We start from the raw sequence: 15,737 nt of genomic DNA, 5'->3' as shown, positions 1-15,737 counted from the left end.
AAATCAAACAGTTATATAAGGATTAAAAAATTGGTGGGTTTGGTCAATTTTTGTGTCCTACCTTGGGACATATCTACTGCTAAGTGATTTTCTTGCAGTCACAACAGTTGAATAAATTAAGGAACGGTTGTACCAACATAAATTAAGGAATCTTTTGTATGATAATTGATGGAAACATATGGTACATTAAGAATCTCACCGTAGTTTGTTCTTTTCTTCCCATTTTCTTATTGACTTCCTGCATTCAAATCTATGTCCATATTAACAAGTGATGAGAAAGTTTTATAGTATATATGTCGTTATAAACTTTATTTTATAAATTAGTTTTATAGAGTTGAATTAAATTAAAATTACATATTATAATACAATATTAAAGTCATAAGTTAGAGTCTATCTTAACAAAGTTTATTTTTTATTGGATTTATTATGTTATTTGTTATCAGACCACTATCGACCTTCTATTAATGTTTAGTTCCAAGCTTGAGATGTATATACTTTGACGTGAGGAGTGTGTCTTGAGATGTATATACCTCGACATGAAGAATGTCTTGGAGATCCTATACCGACTAAAGAGAAGACGATTTTATGTATATATATATATATGAGTGCAAACTTTACCTAATAAATTGATTTTGTAATATTACATTAAACTTAAAGTTCACTTAGGTGACAAATGGACTATCATAAAAGAAAAATGCAAAATATAAGAAATCAAATAGAAGAAAGAGAGAGCCCAAATATTCATGTAGTCTGCATTATAATTAACCATAAAGTAAGGTTTATGCTGTTTTTACTTGGATAATGAAACTAGAATATGTTAACGGACAATGTCACTGAAATGTTTATTTCAAGGAATTAAAATAATCACTAGTTTGTGTGACAAAGCAACTATACGAGGATCAGATTGAATATAAGATTCTCATCCTAACTTTTTTTTTTCTTAATATAAGTTCATAAGTGAATTATTTCTCATGCCAACTCTTCAATTTATTTTGTCTTAGTTAAATTTTGAGGCTTGGTAAATTTGAAAACTTTAATTAGTTTTTATTAAATTTTTATAGTATATTAAGTCGTCAATATTTTAAAATCTTTTTTAATTAAGTAATTGATGTTACGATTTCTTTTTAACTATATGACACAGTGGTTATCTTATACTAACACCTTATTTAAATATGGTTATATAGTATTTCATTACAAGAAATAAAGATGATGAAAATCTCTTGCAATAATTTATAGTATTTAACAAAATTTTTTCCTAAAGTCAATAAAAATTATAAAACTATAAATTAAATTATAAAGTATAAAAAATTAGATGATAATAAAATTACAAACTCACAAAACTAAACAATTATACAATTATAAAATTATAAAATTATACAATTATAAAATTTCACATAAAACTGTCAAAATGTAAATTTATCAAATTATAAAACTATAAAACTATAAAATTATAAAATCATACAATTAAATAATTATAACATTATAAAATTATAAAGTTATGAAACTATAAAGTTATAAAACTATAAAATTATAAAATTATAAAAAATTTAAAATTATTACTCTTAATAAGTATAAAACTATAAAATTTTGAAACTACAAAATTATAAAAGTATAAAATACTAATTATAAAATTTGTAAAACCTTGTTTTAAAAAAAAAAAAAACTCAAAACCAACTCGTGTTAAGCCACAATTACATGATCCCTTTTCATTCTCTCAAAACGGATTATTTCCACAACTTCCATATTTTCATCTAACTTCTCACTCACATTACATCCTTTTCATGTCCAATGATCATGTTGTGATCGTCGCGGAACTCTTTTCAAGTCCAACATAATAGATTTTTCATTCGGGTAAGTCCAAACTTCGGTTTCCTTCGATACACAATCTGTTTTCGGTTTTGTATGCGATTTTTTTTGGGTTTTGTGTAATCCTAGACCCTTGATTTTTACTCTTTGCTAACCAATGACTTTATTGACTTGGTCCAATTGTGTTTTCGATGTGTCTAGGTTGAGGTAGAGGGTTTGCAAGTTCGATGATAGTTTGAGGCTTCTTTGAGGAGTTGTTTTCTAAGGTAAGGGAAACTAATTATTTTTTTATTTGTTGCGTTTGTTCTAATTATTGATTATTCAATGTAATTTGGATGCTATGATTAGTCTTGTCTCACTGTGTTTAAATTGTTGAACTTGTTTAATGTTATGAAATTTCATGGAAGTGGTTGTATGCATAGAATCTATGGTATGTTATTGTCTTTAAATGTCTCGGTGGGAGTCTTAAATTGAGTATTATGACACAGACTGAGTGAAATATTTTTAAAGATTTTAAATGTTAGCACATTAACCAAGTAGGAAGTAACTTAAGAAGTGTTAAATAACCCATATTAACTTAAATATGGATGTTTTTCTATTATGGTATAGCGTCAGGTTGCACTGATATTGTAAGGCGTGTAACACCCCCTTATGAGATGCCATGTGTGACTTTTTTTCCAAAATGTTAAACACAAACACAGATACCATTTATTAAATAGAAATTTTCACAATTATTTTATCTCAAAATATCACCTGTTGAAGGTTTAACTGAAACAAGGTTTAGTTTCCAAAATAAACATCGTTCAACCACCAACTGGTTTTAAAAAAAAAACATCCAAATGAAACTTAGACAAAGTTTTTCAAGTCCAAAAATCAAATCCACTAATGATTACATTTTATTCAAAAGAACAATTTCAAATAATAATAAAAAAAGAAAGCTCCCAAAGCATCCCCACGAGCTCCCCCAGTTTAGGCTTCTTCAATTGTATCTGCATCAATATCTACTCCCGTATAACACAAGTTATACGATCATCATAGGTGGAAACCACAACTACAAACATGTAAGGGTGAGCTAACCATGTAACATTTCACATAACAATGTACATTAACATGCAACTCACCTAACATTGCCACAATATATATCAAAACTCATATAAGTTATCACCTATCACATGTTCTCAAAGTCACAACATGTGATCATCAACATATTACCACCAATAATATCAAAATAAATGGCATTATCTCATAATTAACCACCCAACCAATTCTCATACGTAATTTACTGAAGATGCTACTTCCCATTACTCTCGTAGCAAGCCCTGACGAAGTATACCACTTCCATTACTCATGTCAAGAGCCCCGACGAGATACATAATCTCCCATTACTCTTATCGAGTCCCGACAAAGTATGCAACTTCCCATTACTCATATTGAGATCCTCGACCAAGTGCACCTCCAATACAATCACTCAGAGTTACCTTTAATCACATTCATATACAAGCATAACAATGTCTCATCATGCTCATACCAATCATGTCACATCGCACCATACCATACTTATATGCATATAATTCTCACATTCATAAAAGTAAACACGCATTATCATCATGTCATGGTATACATTCATTACAAAGTGTCACACCAATCATAATGTATATGCACTGACACCTTAGAGCCTGCAACATCATTCAAACCAAGCAAAACACCACAAGTAGACAACCCAATGCTCAACACCATTTGCCTCGTAAGTACCACCGCCAAACACAAGAAGACTAACGCTTAACACCTTACGCCTCATAAACTCACCGCTCAGCGCCAAAGCCAACGCTCAATGCCAAACCTCTTGTAAAACAGGTTGCTTAACGCTTAGCACCAGACCAATCGTAAACTCACGTAGAAATACGAAAAGTAGTGTCAAACACAGTTTTTGGTCATTTCAAAGGCACCCAACATATAGAATTTAGCATATGTACATTCGTTATGCATACAACTTCACAATATTCTATTCCTTACCTTCCAACCTTCCATTTCATGCACATCAACCACCAATACAACACCACTTATGCAACCAAGCATTGCATTCAACAAATCATTGACACAACCTCTTGGACTCTTATTGTTACTGAACTTTTACTGCCCAAAATCCAAGACAATTGCACACACTGAAATCATATTCACTTCATGCACCTTTCACCTAAAATTGATCAAAATTAACCCTAAATAATTTCCAGCTGAAACTTAACACCACTCATGATAAAAAAAACCCCATTTGCTCTCATGCATCATTCCTCTAATTCTTCATTATCAGAAAGTTATTAAAATATTTCCAATGCCCATATACCAAAATACATAGCTAGACAAATTACATCTATTCAAAGTTACACCAACATGTTCCATGTAATTTTCTTCCATCTCTTATAAGAATAAGATTAACACGCCCAAGCCACACAATTCAACACACCAAAGATCATAATTCCAAGAAAGATAAAATTTGATCCTACTATGGTCTTCACCACATTATCTCAAGATTGTAAGACGATAAAGGGAAGAATCAATTCCAAAATACCCCATGAATTCGTCGACACAACATGACCTAATTTTTATTAAAAAAAAAAAACACTAACCCAACATGATTCCCCAACTGTAAAAGAAAAAGGACACTACTTTACCACATCCCTCATCACAAAACAAAACAAAAAAAAAGAAAGAAAAAAGAGAGGATAAAGTACTCTCCTTGCAATTCAACGGAGAAAACTACCCTTAATACACGTTAATGTAAGGGAATCAAGAAAAACAAACTTAGCACCCCTTCCACGAACACTTAACGCTAACTTCCCCTTGGTTCAAACACACAACCCCCTATACTCAAGCAACACTCCCAAACCATAACAACCATCACATTTTCTTGCCATTCAACACATATATCAACATCAAAGTATATCCACCCATTCAATGAATTCAAGAAAAGAAAACCAAATAAATTATAAACATGCCAAATAAAATTATAAGCCATCACCACATATAAGTTATGCTCACCTAAGCACCTCCACCCCAAGATGAATTGAACCCTTAATCACCAAGGTCATGAAAAGGCTCTAACCAACTGTGCTATACTTCATTTATATTTATGACCTTATGTATTAATTCAATTAATATTCCTCGCATCCAGTATCACCTTTGAATTATAGTTATTTTTCCTTGGTCTTACAGGGCGCAAACTAGACAATGAACTCACTGACTTGTTGGTGTTAGGAACCACTTTTGGGCCATTGGGTGCCACCCTTTTTCCAACATTGAGCAATCTTGGGAAAATTGCGATTCCTATTTCATTAACCATCGGATCGAGCTAAGATTATAACAGATGGTCATAGATAGAACATTCTTCACTTTGACTGGTCATATCTTGAATTTGAGGTCTGTAAGGAGAATAGTTTTTCTCATAAGGTTTTCGCAGATTTGGTTGTTGACAACTTTAACCTTTGATGCTTGTTTGTTGCATAACTTTTTCTATAGTTGCCTAATTAATTTGATTCTTCTTGCATTGTGTTCTCGGCTCAAATATATGTAATTTGAATGTAAGAACATAATTTTTTAATTTTTGCACATGTTGCTGATTTATTTCTAAAATCCCAAATAGTTTGCACTTATGTTGTCAAGTTGCCATTTTGCATGTTTGAATACTTGTGTAAGAAAGTGCAGATTAATTTGGATATTAGTAAAAGCATATGAATCATTTGGGTATGTAGAGATTGTAGAATATATATATATATATATATATATATATATATATATATATATATATATATATATATATATATATATATATATATATATATAATGTACTTCTATTTGAAATAGAATGACATGATGCGAAATGGCAAGGATGCATGCTATTTTGTTGTGAGTTATGAATGGTCGAGCAATAATGTTGTTGTATGTTTTGGTGTGATGAGTTGAGTTGTATGGAATAAGTATGATGAAGTAAAGTATGCATTTAGCATAGTTGGCTGGGGTCTCATATGTAGATTCTATGGTGTCGTATTTGTTTAGTGTAATTTCATGGGTCTCTTAAGTAGATTATATGTGGCGTTTGTGTTTGACATAAGTCCATGGGTCTTGTGAGTCGATTCTATGGTGGCGTATGTGTAGCGTAAGCCCACAAGTGTTATGAGTACATTCTATGCTGGCATATGTGTTTGTCGTGATTCCATGGGTCTTATGAGTAGATTCTATGGTGACATTACTTTAATCTTTTATAATATTCTCTTGTAAATTGTATGTGTTGATAAATGATTGATAAAATCTTATAACATGAATTATATCCTATATATGATACCTTTTTGTAAATTAGCTTACACTCTTTTATTTTTTGTCTACTATGTGTTGTGTTCTTTTTTTTTTTGCAATGATCGCATTATTGGTGTGCGCAGATGGATATGCACGTGATAGAGACACCTCTTATGGTTTCAGGAGTCAGTTGTCTGGCAGTTGAGTGGTATTGGATCAAGTTATGTACATTTTCGTAATAGAATCATAGTATAATAGTTTAAAAATGTATATAAGTGATATAACTATAACCCTATGTTGTAAGACTATACTAATATACAATATACATTGGATTATTTGTCTTTTGAATATTCATAAAAAATGTTTTATTTTAGTAGTATTATACTAATAAAATGGAATGTTACAAAATTTTAAAATTATAAAATCATAAAGTTATAAAATTACAAAACCAACCTAATTGTTTCATATTGAATTTGTAAAACCCCTTTTTTCTTTTAAAGCTCTAAACTAACCACTGTAAAATCACAAACATAGAGCTTCCCTTCCAAAACCCATTCTCCACTACAAACCTTCATCTTCTTCATTTAATTTCTCACTCATATTTCATCCCTTTTGTGATCAAAGCTCGAGGTTGTGATCATCACGGGGCCCTCTTCAAATCCAACCAAGCAAAATCTCTGTTTGTGTAAGTTGAAATTTTTGCCCCCTTTGATGCCCAATATGTTTGGCAGTGCATGCAACCTTTCTTGGATTTGCATGTGCTCCTAGAATCATTGTTTTAACTTTTTGCTAACTAGTGGCCTTTTGGTTTGGTCCAATACTTGTTGCGTTGTCTCTAGGTTGAGGATAGAGGTTTCGTGAGTTCGAGGGGGAGTTGAGGATTCTTAGAGTTTTAGGTTGTCTTCAAAGGTGAGGGAAACTAAACCTTACTTCTTGCATAATGATTTTGTTTGAATGTTTGGTTGTGTGTTAATGTTGTGTTGGGCAGCTCAAATTGATTTGTTGATGTTGTTCTATATGGGTGTGAGATGAAAAATCCCTAATTTTCTATTTGAGTATGTATAGATTAGAGCAATTTGGGGGTTTTGTTGAATGCATGTGACTTAAAGATAAATTCGATGGAAATTGAGATTTTAATGTGGAATTGGAAATGTTCCTGACTTATATGAGGCTTAAACAAGGTTTTAGGTTCATTTGACACTATCAAAATGCAGAACTTGCATTTTTGCGTTATGTAGACTCATTGGGCGAGCCTACTATTCATTGAGCCGATAACAAAAATAATTTTGACAGAGAGTTTTCCTTACTAGGCGAGCAATCCTCTCGTTGGGCGAGTTGAGTTTTCTAGCTTTGAGTCATCTCGAAAAATTTGAATTCTCGTATTGTTAACTATCAGATCGAATTGAAAGTTTTACAGCAGTTCCTAGACATATGATACTTTGTTTTGACCGTTGTGATCTTGGTTTGAAAGTCTATAGTGAGAGAAGTTTTTCTTGTAAGATTTCCATATATTAGGTTGTTGACAACTTTGACCTTTGTCTCTTGTTTAGTGCCTACCTTTTACTATAGGTATCTAATTGGGTTGATTCTTTTTGCATTAAGTTCTTGATTCATTTATGTTTAATTTGAATGTAAAAACATACTTTTTGGAGTTTTGTACAAGTTGCAGTTTTATTTTTAACCCCCCAAACCAATTTGCATATATGTTATTAAGTTATTGTGTAATATACTTGATGATTATGTGAATGTGTGAGGATGATATGAACTTTTGGAATATAATGATGTATGAAGTTGTGATAATGATGACCTTGTTAATGGATATGTGTGTTGTATATTGATGATATAACGTATGAGACTTGTTTAACTGTGATTTGAGAATGATGAACATATTGTCAAGGGAAAATCCTTTCAAAGTATATGTGCTTTGGTGTGCATTGATGCAGGGACTCAGAAATGGAAGTTATCCTAACACTATTAATCATTCGTACTCATGTAAAGGAGAATGAATTATGAGTTGAGAGTAGTAGGAGGTCCTGGTTGAAAGAACACGTTGAAGTTTTAGGGACCTGTATAGGATTAACCTTGTAGGTGGAGGTTATCCATCACAAGTGCAAAAACTTCCAAGTAGTTCTACATTAATGCTGGTTATTCGGATAATTGAGTCTAATGGGTCTTTTATGATGTGGTTTGTAGCTTTAATGATGTGAATTACTTAATTTCCTAATATGATTTGATTCATGATTTATGACACTTCTTTTCTATATTAGCTTACCCTCTCTTGTTCTTTGGTCTTGTGTTTGTTGTTCTTATTTTGCGATGATCACCTTTACCAGTGGGAACAAACGAGGAAGCAGGTAGTGAGGTACCCAAGAGGGAGAGGTTGAGGTAGTTGTCTAGTTCTTAGATTAGAACTTCTTAGTTATGTGATGTTTTTTTTTTTGTTATATAATAAGTTGTTAGTATCTATTGTCTACTTTTAGTTCTTTTAGTTTGTAGATGTGAAAAACCTTATATACTAGCATTGTAACTTTGGATGAATGTAAAAGTGTTGTTACATATCTTGTTGTAACTGCTCATGGATCATTACCCATGAAATTTAATTTAGTAATATTACACTATTAAATGAAATGTTACAAAATTAGATATTAAGTATAATATAATATAATATAATATAATAATAATACATTAATTGGAAGAATATTAAAATAAACATTTAATATATTTTAAGAATTCATTAATATGAAAAATTTCTGTGCTAAAAAATAATTAATTCAACTTAGAACAATTTAAATGAATAAACCATAATGAAATTATCCTCTATAGTGCCTTTAAATCTTTATTAATATCTAAAAAAAACTTGTTGTATGTAAAAATCACCTTACTTTTACGTATTATTTGTATTGATTTTCTAAAGAATATTAAAGATATTAAATGACATGTGTTCTTACTTAAACAATCTCATTAATTTAAAGAAGCCAATCTTCCTGTATATTTTGTCCTTGTTTTTCACGTTTCTATCAGGTTAGGGTTATTCTTAATCAGCACATGCAAGAACATACGCCTTAAGTCCTTAATTTAAGCAAGCCAATCCTCTGTTTCCAATGTTGGTCATGTATTTCCCAATAAACAATATAATTTTACTTCATAATTATCTTCTTAATATACAGAAGTCAAGTAATTGTTTTTTCTCGTTTCTTTTGGGTTAAGATTCTTGTTAATCACCACATGAAGGAACAATTGTTATTGGATTGAGTAAATTAATTAGAAGTTCACATCTCTTTTCGCAATAAATGGTGGCTAGTTCTTTGTAAGCTCGATTAAATGTTGTTTGTGTTGAGAAATGATACTTTAATTAATTATAATTTGTAGTTTGTTTTCCCAAATTAACGAGTAGTTTGCAGATAACATATAAGAATTTGTAAGTGTGGGATAATAAATCTCTCTAGTATTTATGTTAAATTATATTAAGATCTTTATTGATTTTTAGAAGGATTTAACTTAGTCTTACTCTCCTAATTTAATATTTAAGTTCCTCTTAGGTGTAATAATTAGTTGGAAAACAAATCACTATGTAAACAAATTAAAACCCAACCTTATCTAATCTTAGTTCCGAAATTTTCCCAAGAACTTAACTACTTTTGTATTGTCAAGTGCTTTATATAATTCAAATAAAAAATATAAAAAGTAATGATAACAAAAATTGAAAACAAAAAAATATTATTTGTATTTCATGAAATATATTATTTAAATATATCATTTAATTAACCTAATAAGAAAATTATATTTTGATTGCTACAAAATAATATAGGTGTTAAAAAATAATGGTGTTTGTTCCTATGCTTTCTCAGCCAACTTAATTCTAATTATAAATCTCCCACTAACCAAAGTGTGTACGACACACCTCTCTACTACTGTTGTAGTACAATTACTTTCTCTCTCTCCCTCTCTCTCTCTCTCATGGCGAGCTTACTAAGCTCATCACCCATAGGCGCAGTCATGGACGACCCTGATTTCCTCGACTTTTCCAATCGCAGCATCACTACCAGTTCTTCCTCCGAGGAAGACTGGACCAACATGTGGTCCCCTCTCGTCGATTGGGGATCCCTGGCCGCCGGCGAAGACAATTTTCAAACCCTCATTGATTCCATCGTCCACGAAGAAGACGTCGTTTTGACCCCAGATCAAACCACACCCCAAGACTCCGACTTAAGTAGCCATGACGAGAAGGGCCTCCGCCTGGTGCACCTCCTCATGGCGGCGGCGGAGGCCCTCACCCCCGGCACCGAGAGCCACTACCTGGCTCGAGTGATATTGGTTCGGCTCAACGAGTTGGTGTCCCCCACCCACGGCACCAACATCGAAAGACTCGCGGCGCACTTTGGCAGCGCACTGCAAAATCTGCTAGATGGCACCGGGAGTGCGCACAGCATAACCACTGACGCCCCCAATCCCACGGATACGCTCACCGCGTTCCACCTTCTCCAGGACATGTCTCCTTACGTCAAGTTCGCTCACTTCACCGCCAACCAGGCCATCTTAGAGGCCGTGGCCCACGAAAAACGGGTCCACATCGTCGACTTCGACGTCACCGAAGGGGCCCAATGGGCTTCCCTAATGCAGTCCCTCTCGTCAAGAAGCACCGGCCCAACTGCCCCACACCTCCGCATCACTGCATTGTCCAGAGGCTCCGCCTCTGGACGGAGATCCATCGCCACTGTTCAGGAAACCGGACGGAGGCTAACGGCGTTCGCGGCATCCGTGGGGCAACCGTTTTCTTTTCATCAGTGTCGGTTGGACCACGGCGAAACGTTTCGACCTTCGTCACTGAAACTGATTCGCGGCGAGGCGTTGGTCTTTAACTGCATGCTGCACTTGCCGCACCTGAGCTTCCGAGCCTCAGGTTCGGTTGCTTCGTTTCTGAAAGGTGCGAAGGAGTTGAACCCGAGGGTTGTCGTGGTGGTAGAGGAAGAAGTGGCGCGCGGTGGAGATGCGGGCTTTGTCGGCCTGTTTATGGATTCACTGCAGCACTACTCGGCGGTGTTTGATTCGTTGGAGGTTGGGTTTCCCATGCAGAAATGGGCCCGGGCTTTGGTGGAGCGCGTGTTTTTGGGGCCAAGAATAGCAAACTCTATAGGCCTTATGTACCGGAGTGGGGGAGAGGACAGAGGGTCGTGGGAGGAGTGGTTGAGTGCGGCGGGGTTCAGGGGAGTTCCCGTAAGCTTCGCTAATCACTGCCAAGCGAATCTGTTATTAGGACTGTTTAACGATGGATATAGAGTAGAGGAGTTGGAGAACAATAAATTGGTGTTGGGTTGGAAATCACGACGTTTGATATCAGCCTCCGTTTGGACTTCAAACTCTTGATTCCAGCCTCTGTTTCCTCTGTGTGGTGTCTGTGCTTCCTCTCTGATCCTAAGAATAAAAGGGGGTTTCTCTATTCCTCGTTAATCCCTTCTTATTGAAAGAATCCCTGTTGCTTTATTGGTCCACTTAAGAACGATTGAAAGAGTTTCAATACAGTTTATGGGAATAATTTATAATTCTTGTAATTGTTTTTTATTTTAATAAATTTATATTTATATTTATTACGCACTTCTCTTTTTGTTATAATTATTTGACTTAAATATACTTTTAATTAATGTATACTAACTGTGTTTTAATTACCATTACAAATTCTGTATTTTAATATCTTAAAATTAAAAGAATATTCTAATCCGATGTGATACTCGTTATATATTATTGAATGAAGATCAAGTCATAATTCCAAATACTGTTTATTAGCAATATGATATAATATTATTACTTATAACAATTTAAAAGAATTAAAATTTGTAAATTAAACAATTTATCAATCAAATCCTCTAAATCAGACTCGTTCATTGCTTCAAGCATTCTTACTAAGATACTCGCTTTACTTCTATGGTTTGTTTTTAAAGCAAGGTTCATGCTTTTAGTTTTCTTATCATCTTCTTGCAGTACTTGGTTCATATAGAATAAGTGATGTGTGATATTGTTGGTTCATTTTTATACATTTCAAATACGGTGATAAGTTCTTTAAAAAAAATTTAGTGGATATTAAGATAGTAAACTATCTGGATGTTAATAAGCACTTCAAAAGGTTCAAGAGAAGGAGAAGAACCAATCAAACAAGAAGAGTTGAGTTGTAAAGGTTTTCATGAAGACAATTGCAAGGAACCACGAAGCAAATATTGAAAGATTATTTGAAGACCATTTAATTATTGTTTAAAGTCTCTTGTAATAAGTTCTTATATTATTAAGTACGTTTAAGTTAGCTTAGAAGTAAAACTACAACAAGCACTTAACCTCTTTGGGAACGTTTTTATTTTTTCAAATTACACTGTGATAATCGATTATCATAAGATTTCTTCAATTTTGAATAAAGTCTTTCAAATAATTGATTATCTTTGTGGATAATTGATTATCAACAAGAATTATTGTTTTCAGGAACTGCTTTGGAATAATCGATTATCATAAGTGATAATCAGTTATAATTGACAGTTGGAATTTGTCTTTTTAGTTTCTTGACCCTTTTTCTAAGCATCGGAAGTTGAGTGTTGTGATTGCTAAAGAACTGTCTGAGTGTTAATAAGAAAGGAGCTTTGAAAAACCTAGTGTGGGTAGAGCGATAACCTTTCCTAAGTGGGTTCTTGGAAAATTGACTGCTGTTGTTGTTGCTAGGAAAACTGATCATCCTCTGTGTGTTTTAGAGGAAGTGTTTTCATCTCTTGTGTATTCAAGAGAGATGTTCTCTAAACCCTTCTCTCTTATCTAATTGTACTGTGTTTATTTTAGTGATTTAGTTAATCTCCTAATACTTTATTTATTTATTTGCACTTGCTTTAAAAGAATTGAAACTTTAATTTAAACAGTAAAATTTCTGGAAAACTTTTTAAAGTATTAATTTTATTAATTAAACGAGTTCACTCCGTCTTAGTTTTTGTCCACACATTAAACATTCCGCTACACGATTCTAACACCTCCTTGAGTGAGCTTAATGGAAGAAGGAGGCTCCATGGTGTGATTCAGTGGAAGCAAAGTGAAGATTGGTGTTTCGGTGTAGGGGAATTGAGTGGTGATTAAGGAACTATAAGAAGGTCGGGCCAATCTTAGAGGAGGAAGGCTAAAGGAGATTATAAAAGAATGCACTAGCTAGACTTAAAAAATTTGACCGAGTTCGTACCTGACCAAATAGAACAGTTTAAATGTAGTAGTTAGGAAGTGATCCTAAGGTCGTCTCCTATTGACCAATATTTCCAAACAAAGGTTTTAGATGCAAACACAACATAAACAAAAAAGAGGGTTTGGCAGATTCAAAATTGCAACACAAAATTAAAATGTAATTCAAAAGGTTCAATGAAATAGTGATAAAAACAATATTGACTCCTTGAATTTGAGTGTAATTTCACTTATGATGGCTCACAAATTAGGGGTTTGGTCTCACCCAATCCACTCGTTCAAAATCCACTAAGTGAAGGTTAAAAATGTGTTTCAATACGCAATTAAGCAATGCTTACATCTATTAATCTGTGGCAGCCATGCTACATTCATTAAGCATGAACAAAACTCAACCAAAAACAAATATACCCAATCTGTAAATTAAGCATTAATAGAGCAAGATTATCCATTCAACACATAATCAAGATGAAAAGAGAACAAAAACACAAAAACCAAACAATACCTCAAAGCTTAATAGCATCTCTTTAAATAAGTTAATACACTGAATTAGCAAGCCATGAAATTGAAATTACAAAGCAAAAGTAAATAAAAATATATCACCATGATGAAGAATACGAATTGAAACAGTATGCAAGTGCATAAAAATGAGAATCCCTAAACTCTAATGTGTGGAAAGAAGAGGGGAGAAGGTTAAAAGAGAAGGAAAGGACGTGGAGATGAAGGGCTGGTGAAATTTAGCCACCAAAAGGTGGTAACCTAATGCATTCCCTATGTCTCGTTATATAGGTTTTGGACTAAGCCTTCTTAGACAATTGTTGTTGATGATATAATCTTTCTATTGATCAATTATCTCTAAATAATTATGTTATCTTCATGATAATATATGTTGTTGTAGAGATTTGAGAAGATCTAATCAAATTTGAAGAGATAGTGGAGATCTTGTTTATTGATATTCTTGATAGATTTTGTGAATCAAATCCACCTAAATTTTCACTCAAAATCTAAATTTTGTCTTAAAATAATCTTTTATCAATTATAATAATACGTGATCAAAGTCCTTGCAATGGGAAACCTTCACATAATCTTTATAGTCCGTCATTTGTTTGTCGTACTCCATTTCCATATTATTTCTTCAAGTCCAATTTTTGTTGGGTGTTTCCTCAACCATTTCCTTCTTCATTTTCTCCATTTCTTCACTTCTTACATGTGTTTTTGTCTTTTTCTTCCAATGTTTGTTTTAATTCCTTGTAACTTAGCTAATCCATGAACTTAAACTTAGCTTCGACTACATAAGAACACCTCAAAATATTCAAAGAACACTTATGCAACTAAAAAACTATTTTCAACATGATTTTATATCTCAAACTCAATTAGCTACCCCAGAATAAATTCTATTTATATCAACATTTTAAAGCACAAAAATCAAATAAGAAGTTAATTTTAGAAGAGTTAAATGAGTGGTCAAATTTGCATTCATTAACACTTTTGGTCTCAAATTTATATTTCAAATTTATATTTAGTTCTTAGGAAAAATTCTCAATCAAGTCATCATAGGTTTTACATTTAAAGTAAAAGAGCTGATAAATCCAAGTTCAATTCAAGGGGGAAAAAAAAAATGAAAAACTCAAAGATAAATTCATTGAATTTTAAAAGCAAAACTTAAAAAACATAAAATAAAAAAGTAAAGTAAAATAGAACAAAACAAAATATGTGAACAAAACACTTTAAGAAACAAAAGTAATCAAAACAATATATTTAGAATAATCATAATAAACTTGTAAAGTCAGGTAAGTTAAGCGATTAAAAGAATCAAATTGTAAGAAATAAATAAGAATAATCAAATTAACTGAATTAATTTGAATGTGGAATAGAGAACTCAATTAAAAATAAATTTAAGTTTAAAAAAGAATATAAAACAAATACATTATATTATTTCTTATGCTATCACACTTAGGCCACCCATCCATGCTTAAGTAATTTGCTTAATTTGTGTTTTAATTTTTCAAGATTTATATTCACATTTAAAATAACCCTCACAACATAGTTGCTAGTTTAAGCATATTATTTTATAATTTCAAAATTCAATCTCAAATAATGAAGATTCTTTAATAATTCATCTCATAAAATTATGTTTTATAAATAGAATGAAAAGGCTAATAATTCAAAAATTAATGAACACATGACTCAAATAAGATATAAGATAAAAAGAAAATGTTTGAAACAAATCTACTATATCTACTCTACTATATAACTAGGAAAACAATGTACAAGGTAAATTACTCTACCAACACGTTTTCATGATAACATTTGAGTTGTTTACACAGTTTGACACATTTATGTTGGTTTATGAAGACATTAATACATTGAACTCACAAATAAATATACGGTTCCCAAATTCTCAAAAGACTATAAGTGAAAGCGTACCTTATTATTGGGAACAATAGATA

The 15,737-nt window shown here is 32.4% G+C and overlaps 1 protein-coding gene across 1 annotated transcript; it reads left to right on the top strand.

The window, feature by feature from the left end:
- The first annotated feature begins 9,964 nt into the window (after positions 1-9,964).
- On the top strand, positions 9,965-11,678 carry LOC114193500 (protein NODULATION SIGNALING PATHWAY 2-like). Its single transcript, XM_028083327.2, has one exon. It carries the CDS (start codon positions 10,051-10,053, stop codon positions 11,455-11,457), a length of 1,407 nt encoding a protein of 468 aa, XP_027939128.1. The 5' UTR covers positions 9,965-10,050; the 3' UTR covers positions 11,458-11,678.
- The last annotated feature ends 4,059 nt before the right edge of the window (positions 11,679-15,737 follow it).

The sequence above is a fragment of the Vigna unguiculata genome, chromosome 8 (genome assembly GCF_037176805.1).
Source record: "Vigna unguiculata cultivar grain cowpea cultivar isolate G323 ecotype 2 chromosome 8, ASM3717680v1, whole genome shotgun sequence".
In the NCBI taxonomy this organism is placed as follows: Eukaryota; Viridiplantae; Streptophyta; class Magnoliopsida; order Fabales; family Fabaceae; genus Vigna; species Vigna unguiculata.
This window is presented reverse-complemented; position numbering and strand designations above follow the sequence as displayed.